This window comes from Cherax quadricarinatus, chromosome 21 (assembly GCF_038502225.1).
Source record: "Cherax quadricarinatus isolate ZL_2023a chromosome 21, ASM3850222v1, whole genome shotgun sequence".
Lineage (NCBI taxonomy): Eukaryota > Metazoa > Arthropoda > Malacostraca > Decapoda > Parastacidae > Cherax > Cherax quadricarinatus.
Window position 1 is genome coordinate 41,260,931 of NC_091312.1, and position 18,316 is coordinate 41,279,246.

At 40.2% G+C, this 18,316-nt stretch overlaps 1 protein-coding gene across 1 annotated transcript in view; it reads right to left on the minus strand.

Moving 5' to 3' along the window:
* Window positions 1-18,316, minus strand: part of LOC138853043 (glycolipid transfer protein) — a 50,076-nt gene that overhangs the window by 8,854 nt on the left and 22,906 nt on the right. The window contains exon 4 of the mRNA XM_070087412.1: window positions 17,726-17,876. Within this exon, the coding sequence (XP_069943513.1) occupies window positions 17,726-17,876 (151 nt within the window). The remainder of the gene's footprint in view (window positions 1-17,725; window positions 17,877-18,316) is intronic.

The window sequence follows — 18,316 nt, forward strand, 5'->3', positions numbered from 1 at the left end:
GATGTAGTGCGGATGACAAGAAACATATGATTGCTGATGTTATGAATGAAAAGAAGTTTGATGTCCTGGCCCTAAGCGAAACAAAGCTGAAGGGGGTAGGGGAGTTTCGGTGGGGGGAAATAAATGGGATTAAATCTGGAGTATTTGAGAGAGTTAGAGCTAAGGAAGGGTTAGCAGTAATGTTGAAGGATCAGTTATGTAAGGAGAAAAGAGAATATGAATGTGTAAATTCAAGAATTATGTGGATTAAAGTAAAGGTTGGATGTGAAAAGTGGGTCATAATAAGTGTGTATGCACCTGGAGAAGAGAGGAATGTAGAGGAGAGAGATTTTGGGAGATGTTAAGTGAATGTATAGGAACCTTTGAACCAAGTGAGAGAGTAATTGTGGTAGGGGACCTGAATGCTAAAGTAGGAGAAACTTTTAGAAAGGGTGTGGTAGGTAAGTTTGGGGTGCCAGGTGTAAATGATAATGGAAGCCCTTTGATTGAACTTTGTATAGAAAGGGGTTTAGTTATAGGTAATACATATTTTAAGAAAAAGAGGATAAATAAGTATACAAGATATGATGTAGGGTGAAATGACAGTAGTATGTTGGATTATGTATTGATAGATAAAAGACTGTTGAGTACACTTCAGGATGTACATGTTTATAGAGGGGCCACAGATATATCAGATCACTTTTTAGTTGTAGCTACACTGAGAGTAAAAGGTAGATGGGATACAAGGAGAAAAGAAGCATCAGGGAAGAGAGAGGTGAAGGTTTATAAACTAAAAGAGGAGACAGTTAGGGTAAGACATAAACAGCTATTGGAGGATAGATGGGCTAATGAGAGCATAGGCAATGGGGTTGAAGAGGTATGGGGTAGGTTTAAAAATGTAGAGTTTAGAGTGTTCAGCAGAAGTTTGTGGTTACAGGAAAATGGGTGCGGGAGGAAAGAGGAGCGACTGGTGGAATGATGATGTAAAGAGAGTAGTAAGGGAGAAAAGGTTATCATATGAGAAGTTTTTACAAAGTAAAAGTGATGCAAGGAGGGAAGAGTATATGGAGAAAAAGAGAGAGGTTAAGAGAGTGGTGAAGCAATGTAAAAAGAGAGCAAATGAGAGAGTGGGTGAGATGTTATCAACAAATTTTGTTGAAAATAAGAAAAAGTTTTGGAGTGAGATTAACAAGTTAAGGAAGCCTAGAGAACAAATGGATTTGTCAGTTAAAAATAGGAGAGGAGAGTTACTAAATGGATAGTTAGAGGTATTGGGAAGATGGAGGGAATATTTTGAGGAATTGTTAAATGTTGACGAAGATAGGGAAGCTGTGATTTCGTGTATAGGGCTAGGAGGAATAACATCTTGTAGGAGTGAGGAAGAGCCAGTTGTGAGTGTGGGGGAAGTTCGTGAGGCAGTAGGTAAAATGAAAGGGGGTAAGGCAGCTGGAATTGATGGGATAAAGATAGAAATGTTAAAAGCAGGTGGGGATATAGTTTTGGAGTGGTTGGTGCAATTATTTAATAAATGTATGGAAGAGGGTAAGGTACCTAGGGATTGGCAGAGAGCATGCATAGTTCCTTTGTATAAAGGCAAAGGGGACAAAAAGAGAGTGCAAAAATTATAGGGGGAGAAGTCTGTTGAGTATACCTGGTAAAGAGTATGGTAGAGTTATTATTGAAAGAATTAAGAGTAAGACGGAGAATAGGATAGCAGATGAACAAGGAGGCTTTAGGAAAGGTAGGGGGTGTGTGGGCAGGTGTTTACAGTGAAACATATAAGTGAACAGTATTTAGATAAGGCTAAAGAGGTTTTTGTGGCATTTATAGATTTGGAAAAGGCGTATGACAGGATGGATAGGGGGGCAATGTGGCAGATGTTGCAGGTGTATGGTGTAGGAGGTAGGTTACTGAAAGCAGTGAAGAGTTTTTACGAGGATAGTGAGGCTCAAGTTAGAGTATGTAGGAAAGAGGGAGATTATTTCCCAGTAAAAGTAGGCCTTAGACAAGGATGTGTGATGTCACCGTGGTTGTTTAATATATTTATAGATGGGGTTGTAAGAGAAGTAAATGCGAGGGTCTTGGCAAGAGGTGTGGAGTTAAAAGATAAAGAATCACACATAAAGTGGGAGTTGTCACAGTTGCTCTTTGCTGATGACACTGTGCTCTTGGGAGATTCTGAAGAGAAGTTGCAGAGGTTGGTGGATGAATTTGGTAGGGTATGCAAAAGAAGAAAATTAAAAGTGAATACAGGAAAGAGTAAGGTTATGAGGATAACAAAAAGATTAGGTGATGAAAGATTGGATATCAGATTGGAGGGAGAGAGTATGGAGGAGGTGAATGTATTCAATTATTTGGGAGTGGACGTGTCAGCAGATGGGTCTATGAAAGATGAGGTGAATCATAGAATTGATGAGGGGAAAAGGGTGAGCGGTGCACTTAGGAGTCTCTGAAGACAAAGAACTTTGTCCTTGGAGGCAAAGAGGGGAATGTATGAGAGCATAGTTTTACCAACGCTCTTATATGGGTGTGAAGCAAGGGTGATGAATGTTGCAGCGAGGAGAAGGCTGGAGTCATTGGAGATGTCATGTCTGAGGGCAATGTGTGGTGTGAATATAATGCAGAGAATTCATAGTTTGGAAGTTAGGAGGAGGTGCGAGATTACCAAAACTGTTGTCCAGAGGACTGAGTAAGGGTTGTTGAGGTGGTTCGGACATGTAGAGAGAATGGAGCGAAACAGAATGACTTCAAGAGTGTATCAGTCTGTAGTGGAAGGAAGGCGGGGTGGGGGTCGGCCTAGGAAAGGTTGGAGGGAGGGGGTAAAGGAGGTTTAGTGTGTGAGGGGCTTGGACTTCCAGCAGGCATGCGTGAGCGTGTTTGATAGAAGTGAATGGAGACAAATGGCTTTTAACGCTTGACGTGCTGTTGGAGTGTGAGCTAAGTAACATTTATGAAGGGATTCACGGAAACTGGCAGGCCGGACTTGAGTCCTGGAGATGGGAAGTACAGTGCCTGCACTCTGAAGGAGGGGTGTTAATGTTGCAGTTTAAAAACTTTAGTGTAAAGCACCCTTCTGGCAAGACAGTGATGGAGTGAATGACGGTGAAAGTTTTTCTTTTTTCGGGCCACCCTGCCTTGGTGGGAATCGGCCAGTGTGTTAATAAAAAAATAAAAAAATTGCCCCTAGACATATCTCCACTGCCTCCAGCCTCTTTCTCACTGCAGCATTTATGGTGTGTTTGGCCCCACTGTGACAAAATACCTTCAGGAAAAGAAATTGTCACTCAAGTGCCTCCTGGTAATGGACAATGCTCCTTCTCATCCTCACGACTTGCAAGAGGAAACTACAAGGGAGTTTGGTTTCGTTAAGGTGAAGTTTTTGCCTCCTAATACAACTCCTCTCCTTTAGCCCATGGACCAGCAGGTCATTTCAAACTTCAAAAAACTACACAAAAGCAGTGCTTCAAAAGTGCTTTGAAGTGACCTCAGACACTCAATTGACCCTAAAAGAGTTTGGAAAGATCACTTGTGTAAACCTTATTGGTAAGGCTTGGGAGGGAGTGACTAAGAGGATCTTGAACTCTGCTTGGAGGAAACTGTGGCCAGAATGTGTAGGAGAGAGGGATTTTGAAGGGTTTGGGGCTAACCCTCAGGAGGCTATGCCAGTAAAGGAAGCTATTGTGTCATTGGGGAAGTCCTTGGGGTTGGAGGTTTGTGGCAAGGATGTGGAAGAGTTGGTGCAGAACGACGAGGAAGAACTAACCACTGCAGACCTGCAAGAGCTTCAGGTGCAACAGCAACAGATCGCATCTCAGGAATGCTCTTCAGAGCAGGATGAAGAGAGACGGAGGAAGATGACTTCGTCAAGGATTAGGGAAATGTGTTCAATGTTTACAAAGGTGCAAGCATTTATCGATGAATTTTATCCTGTCACAGAAGTTGGAAGCCGTATTGGCAACATGTACAATGACACTCTTGAAGATTGAGACACTTATGCAACATATGGGAATCTTTATTTAGGAAACGTTTCGCCACACAGCGGCTTCATCAGTCCAATACAAAGCAGAAGGGTATAAGGAGAGGAGAAGTTTGAGGTAATCAGTCCCTCAGCCTGGAATCGATGTGTTCAGTCCATCAGTCTTGTAGAAAGTACAGCATAGGGCCGTAGACGTGGCTTATATACCGTAGTCAGGTGAGGCGAAGCAGAAGGCGGGGTCATAGTGGTACCATCCACTAGTCGAAGTAGGTCTTCGTCCAAATGTTGCATAAGTGTCTCAATCTTCAACTTGTTGGTTTTCTAAACCATTCATCACAACTGTCAGACATTGCATCATCATGGGATCTTGATACAAAGAATTCTTCAAAACTTGTCCAACCTTTGGACGAAGACCTACTTCAACTAGTGGATGGTACCACTATGACCCCGCCTTCTCCTGCTTCGCCTCACCTGACTACAGTGTATAAGCCACGTCTACGGCCCTATGCTGTACTTTCTACAAGATTGATGGACTGAACACATTGACTCCAGGCTTAGGGACTGATTACCTCAAACTTCTCTCCTTACACCCTTCTGCTTTGTATTGAACTGATGAAGCCACTGTGTGGCGAAACGTTTCCTAAATAAAGATTCCCATATGTTGCATAAGTGTCTCAATCCTCAACTTGTTGGTTTTCTAAACCATTCATCACAAATGACACTCTTGTGTCCCATTTTAAGGAAATCCTAAGGGCATGTGAGAAACAGAGCTCTCTGGACAGATTTTTGGCATGACAGGGGTCCAGTGACTCTCAAGCTGGTCCTAGTGGCATTAGAAAACCAAGAAGGGAGGTAACCCCACCAAAGGACTTGGTACCTCAAGTATTTATGGAAGGGGATTTCCCTTCCAAACAATAAAACACCTGCATCATCTTCCCTCCTACCATCTCATCACTCATCAACAACTCCACAATAAAGGTAAGTGGCATTTAATTATTGTTTATTTTGCATGTCCCATTCGTTTTGGTGTAAGGAAATGTATATTTCACGTAAAAAAAAAATTTCATACTTTAAGGTGTCAGGAATGGATTAATTCTATTTCCATTATTTCTTATGGTGAAAATTATTTCAACCAACGGCAAATTCGACTAATGGCAAGCTCTCTGGAACGGATTAATGCCGTTGGTTTAAGGTCCACTGTATGTGACATTTAATGCGCATCAAAGTGATTATTATTGTGTATTATTAGTATTATTATTATTACCATTATTAATATGGCATCCTCAAGACTAATAAGACACTCTTAGTGATTTTAATGTGTACCTGCATGCCAGCACAGTGTGTAAATTTATTTAGGTACAGATACACATAAGTATAACTATCAGAGTATATATAAAACATTATAGGTAGTAGGTTGGTAGACAGCAACCGCCTAGGGAGGTACTACCGTCCTGCCAAGCGAGTGTAAAACGAAAGCCTGTAATTGTTTTACATGATGGTAGGATTGCTGGTGTCCTTTTTTCTGTCTCATAAATATGCAATATTTCAGGTACGTCTTGCTACTTCTACTTACACTTACATGACACTACACATACATGTACAAGCATATATATACACACTCCTCTGGGTTTTCTTCTATTTTCTTTCTAGTTCTCGTTCTTGTTTATTTCCTCTTGTCTCCATGGGGAAGTGGAACAGAATTCTTCCTCCGTAAGCCATGCGTGTTGTAAGAGGCAAATAAAATGCCGGGAGCAAGGACCCAGTAACCCCTTCTGTACAAATTACTAAATTTAAAAAGAGAAACTTTTGTTTTTCTTTTTGGGCCACCCCGCCTCGGTGGGATACGGCCAGTGTGTTGAAAGAAAGAAAATATAAAACATGAAATAACTTTAAAACACTTGAAATTCTGGAAAGTTTCCAGACATAATGGAAAGACGCAGTGCTCACGGAGCTCATGGAGAAGGTAAACAAACTGGGTGGAGTGCAGTGACCGTATCAGAAAGTCAGGTTGGGAGAGCCATATAGCGAGAGTTGGTCATAATTTGAAATGTCCGTATTAGCAGAACGCCATAACGTGGAACGCCATAAAGCGGAACACCATAAAGCAGAACGCCGTGAAGCAGGGCTCTATTTATTTTTTTTTATTATCACACTGGCCGATTCCCACCAAGGCAGGGTGGCCCGAAAAAGAAAAACTTTCACCATCATTCACTCCATCACTGTCTTGCCAGAAGGGTGCTTTACACTACAGTTTTTAAACTGCAACATTAACACCCCTCCTTCAGAGTGCAGGCACTGTACTTCCCATCTCCAGGACTCAAGTCCGGCCTGCCGGTTTCCCTGAATCCCTTCATAAATGTTACTTTGCTCACACTCCAACAGCACGTCAAGTATTAAAAACCATTTGTCTCCATTCACTCCTATCAAACACGCTCATGCATGCCTGCTGGAAGTCCAAGCCCCTCGCACACAAAACCTCCTTTACCCCCTCCCTCCAACCTTTCCTAGGCCGACCCCTACCCCGCCTTCCTTCCACTACAGACTGATACACTCTTGAAGTCATTCTGTTTCGCTCCATTCTCTCTACATGTCCGAACCACCTCAACAACCCTTCCTCAGCCCTCTGGACAACAGTTTTGGTAATCCCGCACCTCCTCCTAACTTCCAAACTACGAATTCTCTGCATTATATTCACACCACACATTGCCCTCAGACATGACATCTCCACTGCCTCCAGCCTTCTCCTCGCTGCAACATTCATCACCCACGCTTCACACCCATATAAGAGAGTTGGTAAAACTATACTCTCATACATTCCCCTCTTTGCCTCCAAGGACAAAGTTCTTTTTCTCCACAGACTCCTAAGTGCACCACTCACTCTTTTTCCCTCATCAATTCTATGATTCACCTCATCTTTCATAGACCCATCCGCTGACACGTCCACTCCCAAATATCTGAATACGTTCACCTCCTCCATACTCTCTCCCTCCAATCTGATATTCAATCTTTCATCACCTAATCTTTTTGTTATCCTCATAACCTTACTCTTTCCTGTATTCACCTTTAATTTTCTTCTTTTGCACACCCTACCAAATTCATCCACCAATCTCTGCAACTTCTCTTCAGAATCTCCCAAGAGCACAGTGTCATCAGCAAAGAGCAGCTGTGACAACTCCCACTTTGTGTGTGATTCTTTATCTTTTAACTCCACGCCTCTTGCCAAGACCCTCGCATTTACTTCTCTTACAACCCCATCTATAAATATATTAAACAACCATGGTGACATCACACATCCTTGTCTAAGGTCTACTTTTACTGGGAAAAAATTTCCCTCTTTCCTACATACTCTAACTTGAGCCTCACTATCCTCGTAAAAACTCTTCACTGCTTTCAGTAACCTACCTCCTACACCATACACTTGCAACATCTGCCACATTGCCCCCCTATCCACCCTGTCATACGCCTTTTCCAAATCCATAAATGCCACAAAGACCTCTTTAGCCTTATCTAAATACTGTTCACTTATATGTTTCACTGTAAACACCTGGTCCACACACCCCCTACCTTTCCTAAAGCCTCCTTGTTCATCTGCTATCCTATTCTCTGTCTTACTCTTAATTCTTTCAATTATAACTCTACCATACACTTTACCAGGTACACTCAACAGACTTATCCCCCTATAATTTTTGCACTCTCTTTTATCCCCTTTGCCTTTATACAAAGGAACTATGCATGCTCTCTGCCAATCCCTAGGTACCTTACCCTCTTCCATACATTTATTAAATAATTGCACCAACCACTCCAAAACTATATCCCCACCTGCTTTTAACATTTCTATCTTTATCCCATCAATCCCGGCTGCCTTACCCCCTTTCATTTTACCTACTGCCTCACGAACTTCCCCCACACTCACAACTGGCTCTTCCTCACTCCTACAAGATGTTATTCCTCCTTGCCCTATACACGAAATCACAGCTTCCCTATCTTCATCAACATTTAACAATTCCTCAAAATATTCCCTCCATCTTCCCAATACCTCTAACTCTCCATTTAATAACTCTCCTCTCCTATTTTTAACTGACAAATCCATTTGTTCTCTAGGCTTTCTTAACTTGTTAATCTCACTCCAAAACTTTTTCTTATTTTCAACAAAATTTGTTGATAACATCTCACCCACTCTCTCATTTGCTCTCTTTTTACATTGCTTCACCACTCTCTTAACCTCTCTCTTTTTCTCCATATACTCTTCCCTCCTTGCATCACTTCTACTTTGTAAAAACTTCTCATATGCTAACTTTTTCTCCCTTACTACTCTCTTTACATCATCATTCCACCAATCGCTCCTCTTCCCTCCTGCACATACTTTCCTGTAACCACAAACTTCTGCTGAACACTCTAACACTACATTTTTAATTCTACCCCATACCTCTTCGACCCCATTGCCTATGCTCTCATTAGCCCATCTATCCTCCAATAGCTGTTTATATCTTACCCTAACTGCCTCCTCTTTTAGTTTATAAACCTTCACCTCTCTCTTCCCTGATGCTTCTATTCTCCTTGTATCCCATCTACCTTTTACTCTCAGTGTAGCTACAACTAGAAAGTGATCTGATATATCTGTGGCCCCTCTATAAACATGTACATCCTGAAGTCTACTCAACAGTCTTTTATCTACCAATACATAATCCAACGAACTACTGTCATTTCGCCCTACATCATATCTTGTATACTTATTTATCCTCTTTTTCTTAAAATATGTATTACCTATAACTAAACCCCTTTCTATACAAAGTTCAATCAAAGGGCTCCCATTATCATTTACACCTGGCACCCCAAACTTACCTACCACACCCTCTCTAAAAGTTTCTCCTACTTTAGCATTCAGGTCCCCTACCACAATTACTCTCTCACTTGGTTCAAAGGCTCCTATACATTCACTTAACATCTCCCAAAATCTCTCTCTCTCCTCTGCATTCCTCTCTTCTCCAGGTGCATACACGCTTATTATGACCCACTTCTCGCATCCAACCTTCACTTTAATCCACATAATTCTTGAATTTACACATTCATATTCTCTTTTCTCCTTCCATAACTGATCATTTAACATTACTGCTACCCCTTCCTTTGCTCTAACTCTCTCAGATACTCCAGATTTAATCCCATTTATTTCCCCCCACTGAAACTCTCCTACCCCCTTCAGCTTTGTTTCGCTTAGAGCCAGGACATCCAACTTCTTTTCATTCATAACATCAGCAATCATCTGTTTCTTGTCATCCGCACTACATCCACGCACATTTAAGCATCCCAGTTTTATAAAGTTTTTCTTCTTCTCTTTTTTAGTAAATGTATACAGGAGAAGGGGTTACTAGCCCATTGCTCCCGGCATTTTAGTCGCCTCATACGACACGCATGGCTTACGGAGGAAAGATTCTTTTCCACTTCCCCATGGACAATAGAAGAAATAAAAAAGAACAAGAGCTATTTAGAAAAAGGAGAAAAACCTAGATGTATGTATATATATATATGCATGTGCGTGTCTGTGAAGTGTGACCAAAGTGTAAGTAGTAGTAGCAAGATATCCCTGTTATCTAGCGTGTTTATGAGACAGAAAAAGAAACCAGCAATCCTACCATCATGCAAAACAGTTACAGGTTTTTGTTTCACAGTCATCTGGCAGGACGGTAGTACTTCCCTGGGTGGTTGCTGTCTACCAACCTACTAGGGCTCTTCTGTATATAAAAGAACTATACACACTCTCTGCCAATCCCTAGGTACCTTTCCCTCTTTCATACATTTATTGAACAAAAGTACCAACCTCTCCAAAACTACATTCTCACCTGCTTTTAACATTTGTCATGATGCCATTGGTTTCAGTTGCTTTACCCCATTTCATTCTACCCAATGCCTCATGCACCTCCCCAACACTCACATCCAGCTCTTCTTCACACCTAAAAGGTGTTATACCTCCCTGGCCAATGCACGAAATTACTGCCTCCCTCTCTTAATGAACATTTAACAGTTCTTCAAAATATTCCGACCATCTCCCCAATGTACCTCCTCCAACTCCCCATCTACTAACTCCCCTATTCTGTTTTTAATCTGTCAAATCCGTTTGTTTCCTAGGTTTTCTTAACTTATTTATCTCGCTTCAATTTTTTTTTTTATTCTCAGCAAAATTTGTTGACAACACCTCACCCACTATCATCTGCTCTTCTGCACTCCCTCACCATTCTCTTCACCTCTCTCTTTTACTCTCCATATACCCTTTCTTAATATTACTTATGCTTTGTAAAAACCTCTCATAAGTGACATTTTTTTTTCCTTTATCATACCCTTTACCTCATCATTCCACCAATCACTCCTCTGTGCTCTCTCACCCACTCTCCTATAGCCACAAGATTTGAGTCCTGTAGGTAAGGAAGTACAGTGCCTGCACTCTGAAGAATGGGAGAGGATTTTGCAAGTCAAAGGGTTATTTGAAATGAAATGTCTGTACACAATAAGCAAGACAGCTACTGAATGAATGACAGTGAATGTGTTTCATTCTTTTGGTCACCCTAACTTAGTAGAAAAGGGGCCAGAGTGATAAAAAAAAGTGTGCACTTTAATTAGCACTTTTTTTTTCTTCCCCCACCCCCCTCTTGTCCATATAGTCACATTTATTAAAATACTCCACGTGCTATTGACTACCTCAGGTGCTACTGATTTTGCTTTTAATACATTCTTTTATTATTATATTGAACATTAAAATGGTATAAAATACCGACAGGTTGTTAGGTAAGACACATATGCAACAGTTAGGTATCTTTATTATGAAACGTTTCGCCTACACAGTAGGCTTCTTCAGTCAAGTACAGAAAAGTTGATAGAAGCAGAAGATACTTGAAGACGATGTAATCAGTCCATCACCCTTAAAGTTTTGAGGTGGTCAGTCCCTCAGTCTGGAGAAGAGCATTGTTCCATTGTTTCATACTATGGAACAATGCTCTTCTCCAGACTGAGGGACTGACCACCTCAAAACTTTAAGGGTGATGGACTGATTACATCGTCTTCAAGTATCTTCTGCTTCTATCAACTTTTCTGTACTTGACTGAAGAAGCCTACTGTGTAGGCAAAACGTTTCATAATAAAGATACCTAACTGTTGCATATGTGTATTATTATATTCATTAGCTCCTTTATTTTAGCTGTAAATATCTACAGTGGTTCATAAACTCACATTTGTTAAAATAATTAAGGTGCTATTAGATGCTTAAGTGTATAACTGAATTATCTATTCTGTAATAATCCCTTTTTCTTTTAAATTTTTACAAGTTTTAGAATAATCACGGAGTCTTATTTATAAGTCTAGTTGTAGATTCAATATAAATCTTATATTATTTTACTCAGAAAATCTAGTTTGTAAAATTACTCTCATCCTATGATTATAGGCATAGATCCTGATGTAAACTTTTTACAAAATGAATTACACGAATCAAACAGCAACTGTAATTACTATACAGCAGACCAAGCAAAGACATTATTCAGTGCAAACAATAACATAACCATCTTTAACTACAATGTCAGATCCTTGAGCAAACATTATGATGACCTCACAGCATTACTCGATTCCCTTCATTCCAATATATCAATCATCACACTCACAGAAACCTGGCTTAAGCCTGATATTACAGATGTCTATACCATTCCTGGCTACATGGCCATACACAACTGTAGAACAGACCAGCAAGGGGGAGGAACAGCTATATACTATTCAAATCAACTTGAATGTATCAATAAATCTTGCACAAGGGATGAACATGGAGAATATATCATAGCCAAATTTAAATCAAAAGACCTGCAAAAAAAACCCTCACAGTTATAAACATATACAGAGTACCACAGTCAAACATTTATCACTTTAGTGAAAAATTAGGAAACATGATTACTGATGCACACATGAATAAAGACCACCTACTACTAACAGGATATTTCAACACAAACATACTACACGACCAGGACCCACAAGTAACTGAATTCACAAACACAATGAGTAACTGCCTGTAGCTACCAGCAATATCTAAACCTACAAGAATCACCAAGACAAGCATCTCCTTAATAGACCACATCTGGGCAAAGACCATACTCCCTTTAAAATCAGGCATAATTACAGATAACACTACAGACCACTACCCAAGCTTTCTCATAACTAATCTGGGCAAATTGCCACAAGACATTACTAAAGTAACCTTCAGACTACATAACGTGACAGCAGTTAACAACTTTATAGCAGCTATGAATAACATCGATTGGCAAAATGAACTCATAAACATATACAGATATGAATGAATGTATAAATAATTTTCTACAAAAAGCCCAAAGCCTTTATAACAAACATTGCCCCCAAAAAACTAAACAGATCACAGCAAAGAGACTGAATAATCCCTGGCTAACACCAAGCATCCTCAAATCCATTAACACAAAGCACATATATGAAAAACAGTATAGAATGGGTCAAATAACTAGAGAACAGTCTAAACGTTACTTGTCGGCACTTACCAGCCTGATAAGAAGGTCTAAAAAATTGTATTATGAAAATAGATTACATAACATCAAAGGTGATATGAAGAAAACCTGGAAAATTCTAACTGAAATTATTTTTATTTTATTTTATTATCACACCGGCCGATTCCCACCAAGGCAGGGTGGCCCGAAAAAGAAAAACTTTCACCATCATTCACTCCATCACTGTCTTGCCAGAAGGGTGCTTTACACTACAGTTTTTAAACTGCAACATTAACACCCCTCCTTCAGAGGGGTGTTAATGTTGCAGTTGTACTTCCCATCTCCAGGACTCAAGTCCGGCCTGCCGGTTTCCCTGAATCCCTTCATAAATGTTACTTTGCTCACACTCCAACAGCACGTCAAGTATTAAAAACCATTTGTCTCCATTCACTCCTATCAAACACGCTCACGCATGCCTGCTGGAAGTCCAAGCCCCTCGCACACAAAACCTCCTTTACCCCCTCCCTCCAACCCTTCCTAGGCCGACCCCTACCCCGCCTTCCTTCCACTACAGACTGATACACTCTTGAAGTCATTCTGTTTCGCTCCATTCTCTCTACATGTCCGAACCACCTCAACAACCCTTCCTCAGCCCTCTGGACAACAGTTTTGGTAATCCCGCACCTCCTCCTAACTTCCAAACTACGAATTCTCTGCATTATATTCACACCACACATTGCCCTCAGACATGACATCTCCACTGCCTCCAGCCTTCTCCTCGCTGCAACATTCATCACCCACGCTTCACACCCATATAAGAGCGTTGGTAAAACTATACTCTCATACATTCCCCTCTTTGCCTCCAAGGACAAAGTTCTTTGTCTCCACAGACTCCTAAGTGCACCACTCACTCTTTTTCCCTCATCAATTCTATGATTCACCTCATCTTTCATAGACCCATCCGCTGACACGTCCACTCCCAAATATCTGAATACGTTCACCTCCTCCATACTCTCTCCCTCGAATCTGATATTCAATCTTTCATCACCTAATCTTTTTGTTATCCTCATAACCTTACTCTTTCCTGTATTCACCTTTAATTTTCTTCTTTTGCACACCCTACCAAATTCATCCACCAATCTCTGCAACTTCTCTTCAGAATCTCCCAAGAGCACAGTGTCATCAGCAAAGAGCAGCTGTGACAACTCCCACTTTGTGTGTGATTCTTTATCTTTTAACTCCACGCCTCTTGCCAAGACCCTCGCATTTACTTCTCTTACAACCCCATCTATAAATATATTAAACAACCACGGTGACATCACACATCCTTGTCTAAGGCCTACTTTTACTGGGAAAAAATTTCCCTCTTTCCTACATACTCTAACTTGAGCCTCACTATCCTCGTAAAAACTCTTCACTGCTTTCAGTAACCTACCTCCTACACCATACACTTGCAACATCTGCCACATTGCCCCCCTATCCACCCTGTCATACGCCTTTTCCAAATCCATAAATGCCACAAAGACCTCTTTAGCCTTATCTAAATACTGTTCACTTATATGTTTCACTGTAAACACCTGGTCCACACACCCCCTACCTTTCCTAAAGCCTCCTTGTTCATCTGCTATCCTATTCTCCGTCTTACTCTTAATTCTTTCAATTATAACTCTACCATACACTTTACCAGGTACACTCAACAGACTTATCCCCCTATAATTTTTGCACTCTCTTTTATCCCCTTTGCCTTTATACAAAGGAACTATGCATGCTCTCTGCCAATCCCTAGGTACCTTACCCTCTTCCATACATTTATTAAATAATTGCACCAACCACTCCAAAACTATATCCCCACCTGCTTTTAACATTTCTATCTTTATCCCATCAATCCCGGCTGCCTTACCCCCTTTCATTTTACCTACTGCCTCACGAACTTCCCCCACACTCACAACTGGCTCTTCCTCACTCCTACAAGATGTTTTTCCTCCTTGCCCTATACACGAAATCACAGCTTCCCTATCTTCATCAACATTTAACAATTCCTCAAAATATTCCTTCCATCTTCCCAATACCTCTAACTCTCCATTTAATAACTCTCCTCTCCTATTTTTAACTGACAAATCCATTTGTTCTCTAGGCTTTCTTAACTTGTTAATCTCACTCCAAAACTTTTTCTTATTTTCAACAAAATTTGTTGATAACATCTCACCCACTCTCTCATTTGCTCTCTTTTTACATTGCTTCACCACTCTCTTAACTTCTCTCTTTTTCTCCATATACTCTTCCCTCCTTGCATCACTTCTACTTTGTAAAAACTTCTCATATGCTAACTTTTTCTCCCTTACTACTCTCTTTACATCATCATTCCACCAATCGCTCCTCTTCCCTCCTGCACCCACTTTCCTGTAACCACAAACTTCTGCTGAACACTCTAACACTACATTTTTAAACCTACCCCATACCTCTTCGACCCCATTGCCTATGCTCTCATTAGCCCATCTATCCTCCAATAGCTGTTTATATCTTACCCTAACTGCCTCCTCTTTTAGTTTATAAACCTTCACCTCTCTCTTCCCTGATGTTTCTATTCTCCTTGTATCCCATCTACCTTTTACTCTCAGTGTAGCTACAACTAGAAAGTGATCTGATATATCTGTGGCCCCTCTATAAACATGTACATCCTGAAGTCTACTCAACAGTCTTTTATCTACCAATACATAATCCAACAAACTACTGTCATTTCGCCCTACATCATATCGTGTATACTTATTTATCCTCTTTTTCTTAAAATATGTATTACCTATAACTAAACCCCTTTCTATACAAAGTTCAATCAAAGGGCTCCCATTATCATTTACACCTGGCACCCCAAACTTACCTACCACACCCTCTCTAAAAGTTTCTCCTACTTTAGCATTCAAGTCCCCTACCACAATTACTCTCTCACTTGGTTCAAAGGCTCCTATACATTCACTTAACATCTCCCAAAATCTCTCTCTCTCCTCTGCATTCCTCTCTTCTCCAGGTGCATACACGCTTATTATGACCCACTTCTCGCATCCAACCTTTACTTTAATCCACATAATTCTTGGAACTAAAAAGTTAACCAAAAACAAAACAATCAAACTAACAAAATCAGATGAACCCCTACTCACACCTACTGAAACAGCGAACAGACTCAATGTTTTCTTCTCCACCATAGGAAAAAATCTAGCGAACAAAATACCAAACGCAAACACCCGTCCATCAGACTACTCATAGATACCTACCCAAACACACTATTCCTAGCTCCAACCAACCCGATAGAAGTTACGCTCATCATAAACACCCTTAAAAGCAAGGCAGGAGACATAACAACTTGCCTGCTTTTATGTACAAAAAAGCTTCTCAAGTATTGTCACCAATTATTGCAATGCTCTTTAACAAATCCATTGAATCATCTACCTTCCCAACGCAATCCTCAAAATAGCGAGGGTCACTCCGATCCACAAAGGAGGTGTCCAAGCTGACTTGAATAACTATAGACCAATATCTAACTTACCACTGCTCTCTAAAATCTTTGAAAAATTAATTTATAGACGGATCTATTCCTACCTCGTCTCACACATATTAAACCTTTGCCAGTTTGGATTCAGGAATAATAAAAGCACAAATGATGCTATCATACACATGCTAGAACTAATATATACCGCACTTGAAAAGAAAGAAGTCCCGCTGGGCATTTTCATTGATTAACGTAAAGCTTTTGATACAGTCGACCATGAACTGCTGTACTCCAAATTAACGCACTATGGTATCAGAGGCCACTCCCTCGACTACCTAAAATCATACCTTAGTAACAGAACTCAACATGTGTATGCAAATGATGCATACTTTTCCACCCACCCAATCACAGTAGGAGTCCCACAAGGAAGTGTCCTTGGACCACTCCTCTTTCTCATCTACATCAATGATCTACCGAATGCATCACAGCTACTCAAACTCATATTATTTACAGATGACACTACATATGTCTTTTCCCACCCAAACACAGTCATACTAGCAAACACAGTCAATGCCGAATTACAGAAAATATCTGCCTGGATGATGATTAACAAACTTACCCTGAACACTGATAAAACCTATTTCATTCAGTTTGGAAACAAAGCTGCATATGATCCAATTAACATAACGCTAAACGGATCATCAGTCACAAGACTCACAGAGGGGAAATTCCTAGGTATCCACCTTGACAGTAGCCTTAAGTTCCGGACACACACAACAAATCACCAAGAAAATCTCCAAGACTGTAGGCATACTATCAAAGATAAGGTACGACATTCCACAATCAGCTCTCATGGCACTGTACCATTCACATATACCCTTATCTTACATATGGAATTTGTGCATGGGATCAACAACATCCAATCACCTAAAACCCCTAATAACCCAGCAAAAGGCAGCAGTAAGAATGATAACAAATTCCTACTCCCGCCAGCATACTCCACCAATTTTCAAAAGTCTGAATCTGCTGACCATTAAGAACATCCATACTTATTCATGTGCATACTACATACACAGAACAATACACGCAAATACACAAACCTAAACAGGACACATGACCACAACACAAGACAGAGATCTCTTTTTGATATACCTCGTGTCCATATCACACTGTGTAAAAACTCTATGCACATAAAGGGCCCCAAAATATGGAATTCATTACCAGAAGATATTAAAGTAACCCAGTCTGAAAATCAATTTAAGACTCTTCTCAAAAGCCACTTAATCACCCTAGACTAAACGCTAAATACTCAGTACACACTTACTCACTTATGTACTCCCACATCATAACTTCAACAATCACTTTGAACCTTTTATCCATTGTTGACAGGAATATAACTGAATCATTGTTTTCACAAAAAGCATTTTTGAATATATGAATATATCTTTTGTCTTATACAAATTTTGATTCATTTATAATTGATAATCTACTGTACAACTATGAAATAATTACTATCCTACTGTACAAGTATGAAATGATTACTATCCTACTGTACAACTAACCTACTGTACAACTATGAAATAATTACTATCCTACTGTACAACTATGATATAATTCTTAGTGTTAAGTAGACTGTAAGCCAAAAATGTTAAGTTGGCCCATAATGCCTAGGCATAATAGAGGCTCTCTTTGCATTGCAACCCACTATTGTAAATACAAAATCTCAATGTACTGTTTGCAAAGACATAAAATAAATAAATAAATAAATAAATGTATTCATTGTATGTGTATAAGATATTTATTTACCTTGAATAAATTTTGTACAAGCCACATGTGGTAAGGTTTCAGAGTTTGATTGTATGCTTCTGTAGCTATGTGGTCAAGTCTATCTGACAACACACCCTTATGGTGTTTTTCTGTGATTCCACGTATGAAGATTACTGTAAATTCCATGGCTCTGTGGATAAAAAAAATTTATGGTACAGAATTTTATGTAGAGATAACAGTAGAAATTTAGTATGGATTTCTTTGCCTGCAAAGGCCATGATGCCCCGTGGCCTGGTGGCTAAAGCTCTCGCTTCACACGGCGAGGGTCTGCGTTCGATTCTCAGCACCGGTAGAAACACTGGGCATGTTTCTTTACACCAGTTGTCTATGTTCACCCATCAGTAAAATGAGTACCTGGGAGTTAGTCGACTGGTGTGGGTCGCATCCTGGGACAGTGACCTAATTTGCCCAAAATGCTCTGCATAACAAGGAGCTTTCTATATGGTAGTAGTATGTCACTGATGTCAGCTAGGCCTGTATACCACGTACAGTGGTACCCTGACTTATGAGTTTAATTCGTTCCGTGACCAAGCTCATAACTCAATTTGCTCGTATATCAAATCATTTTTC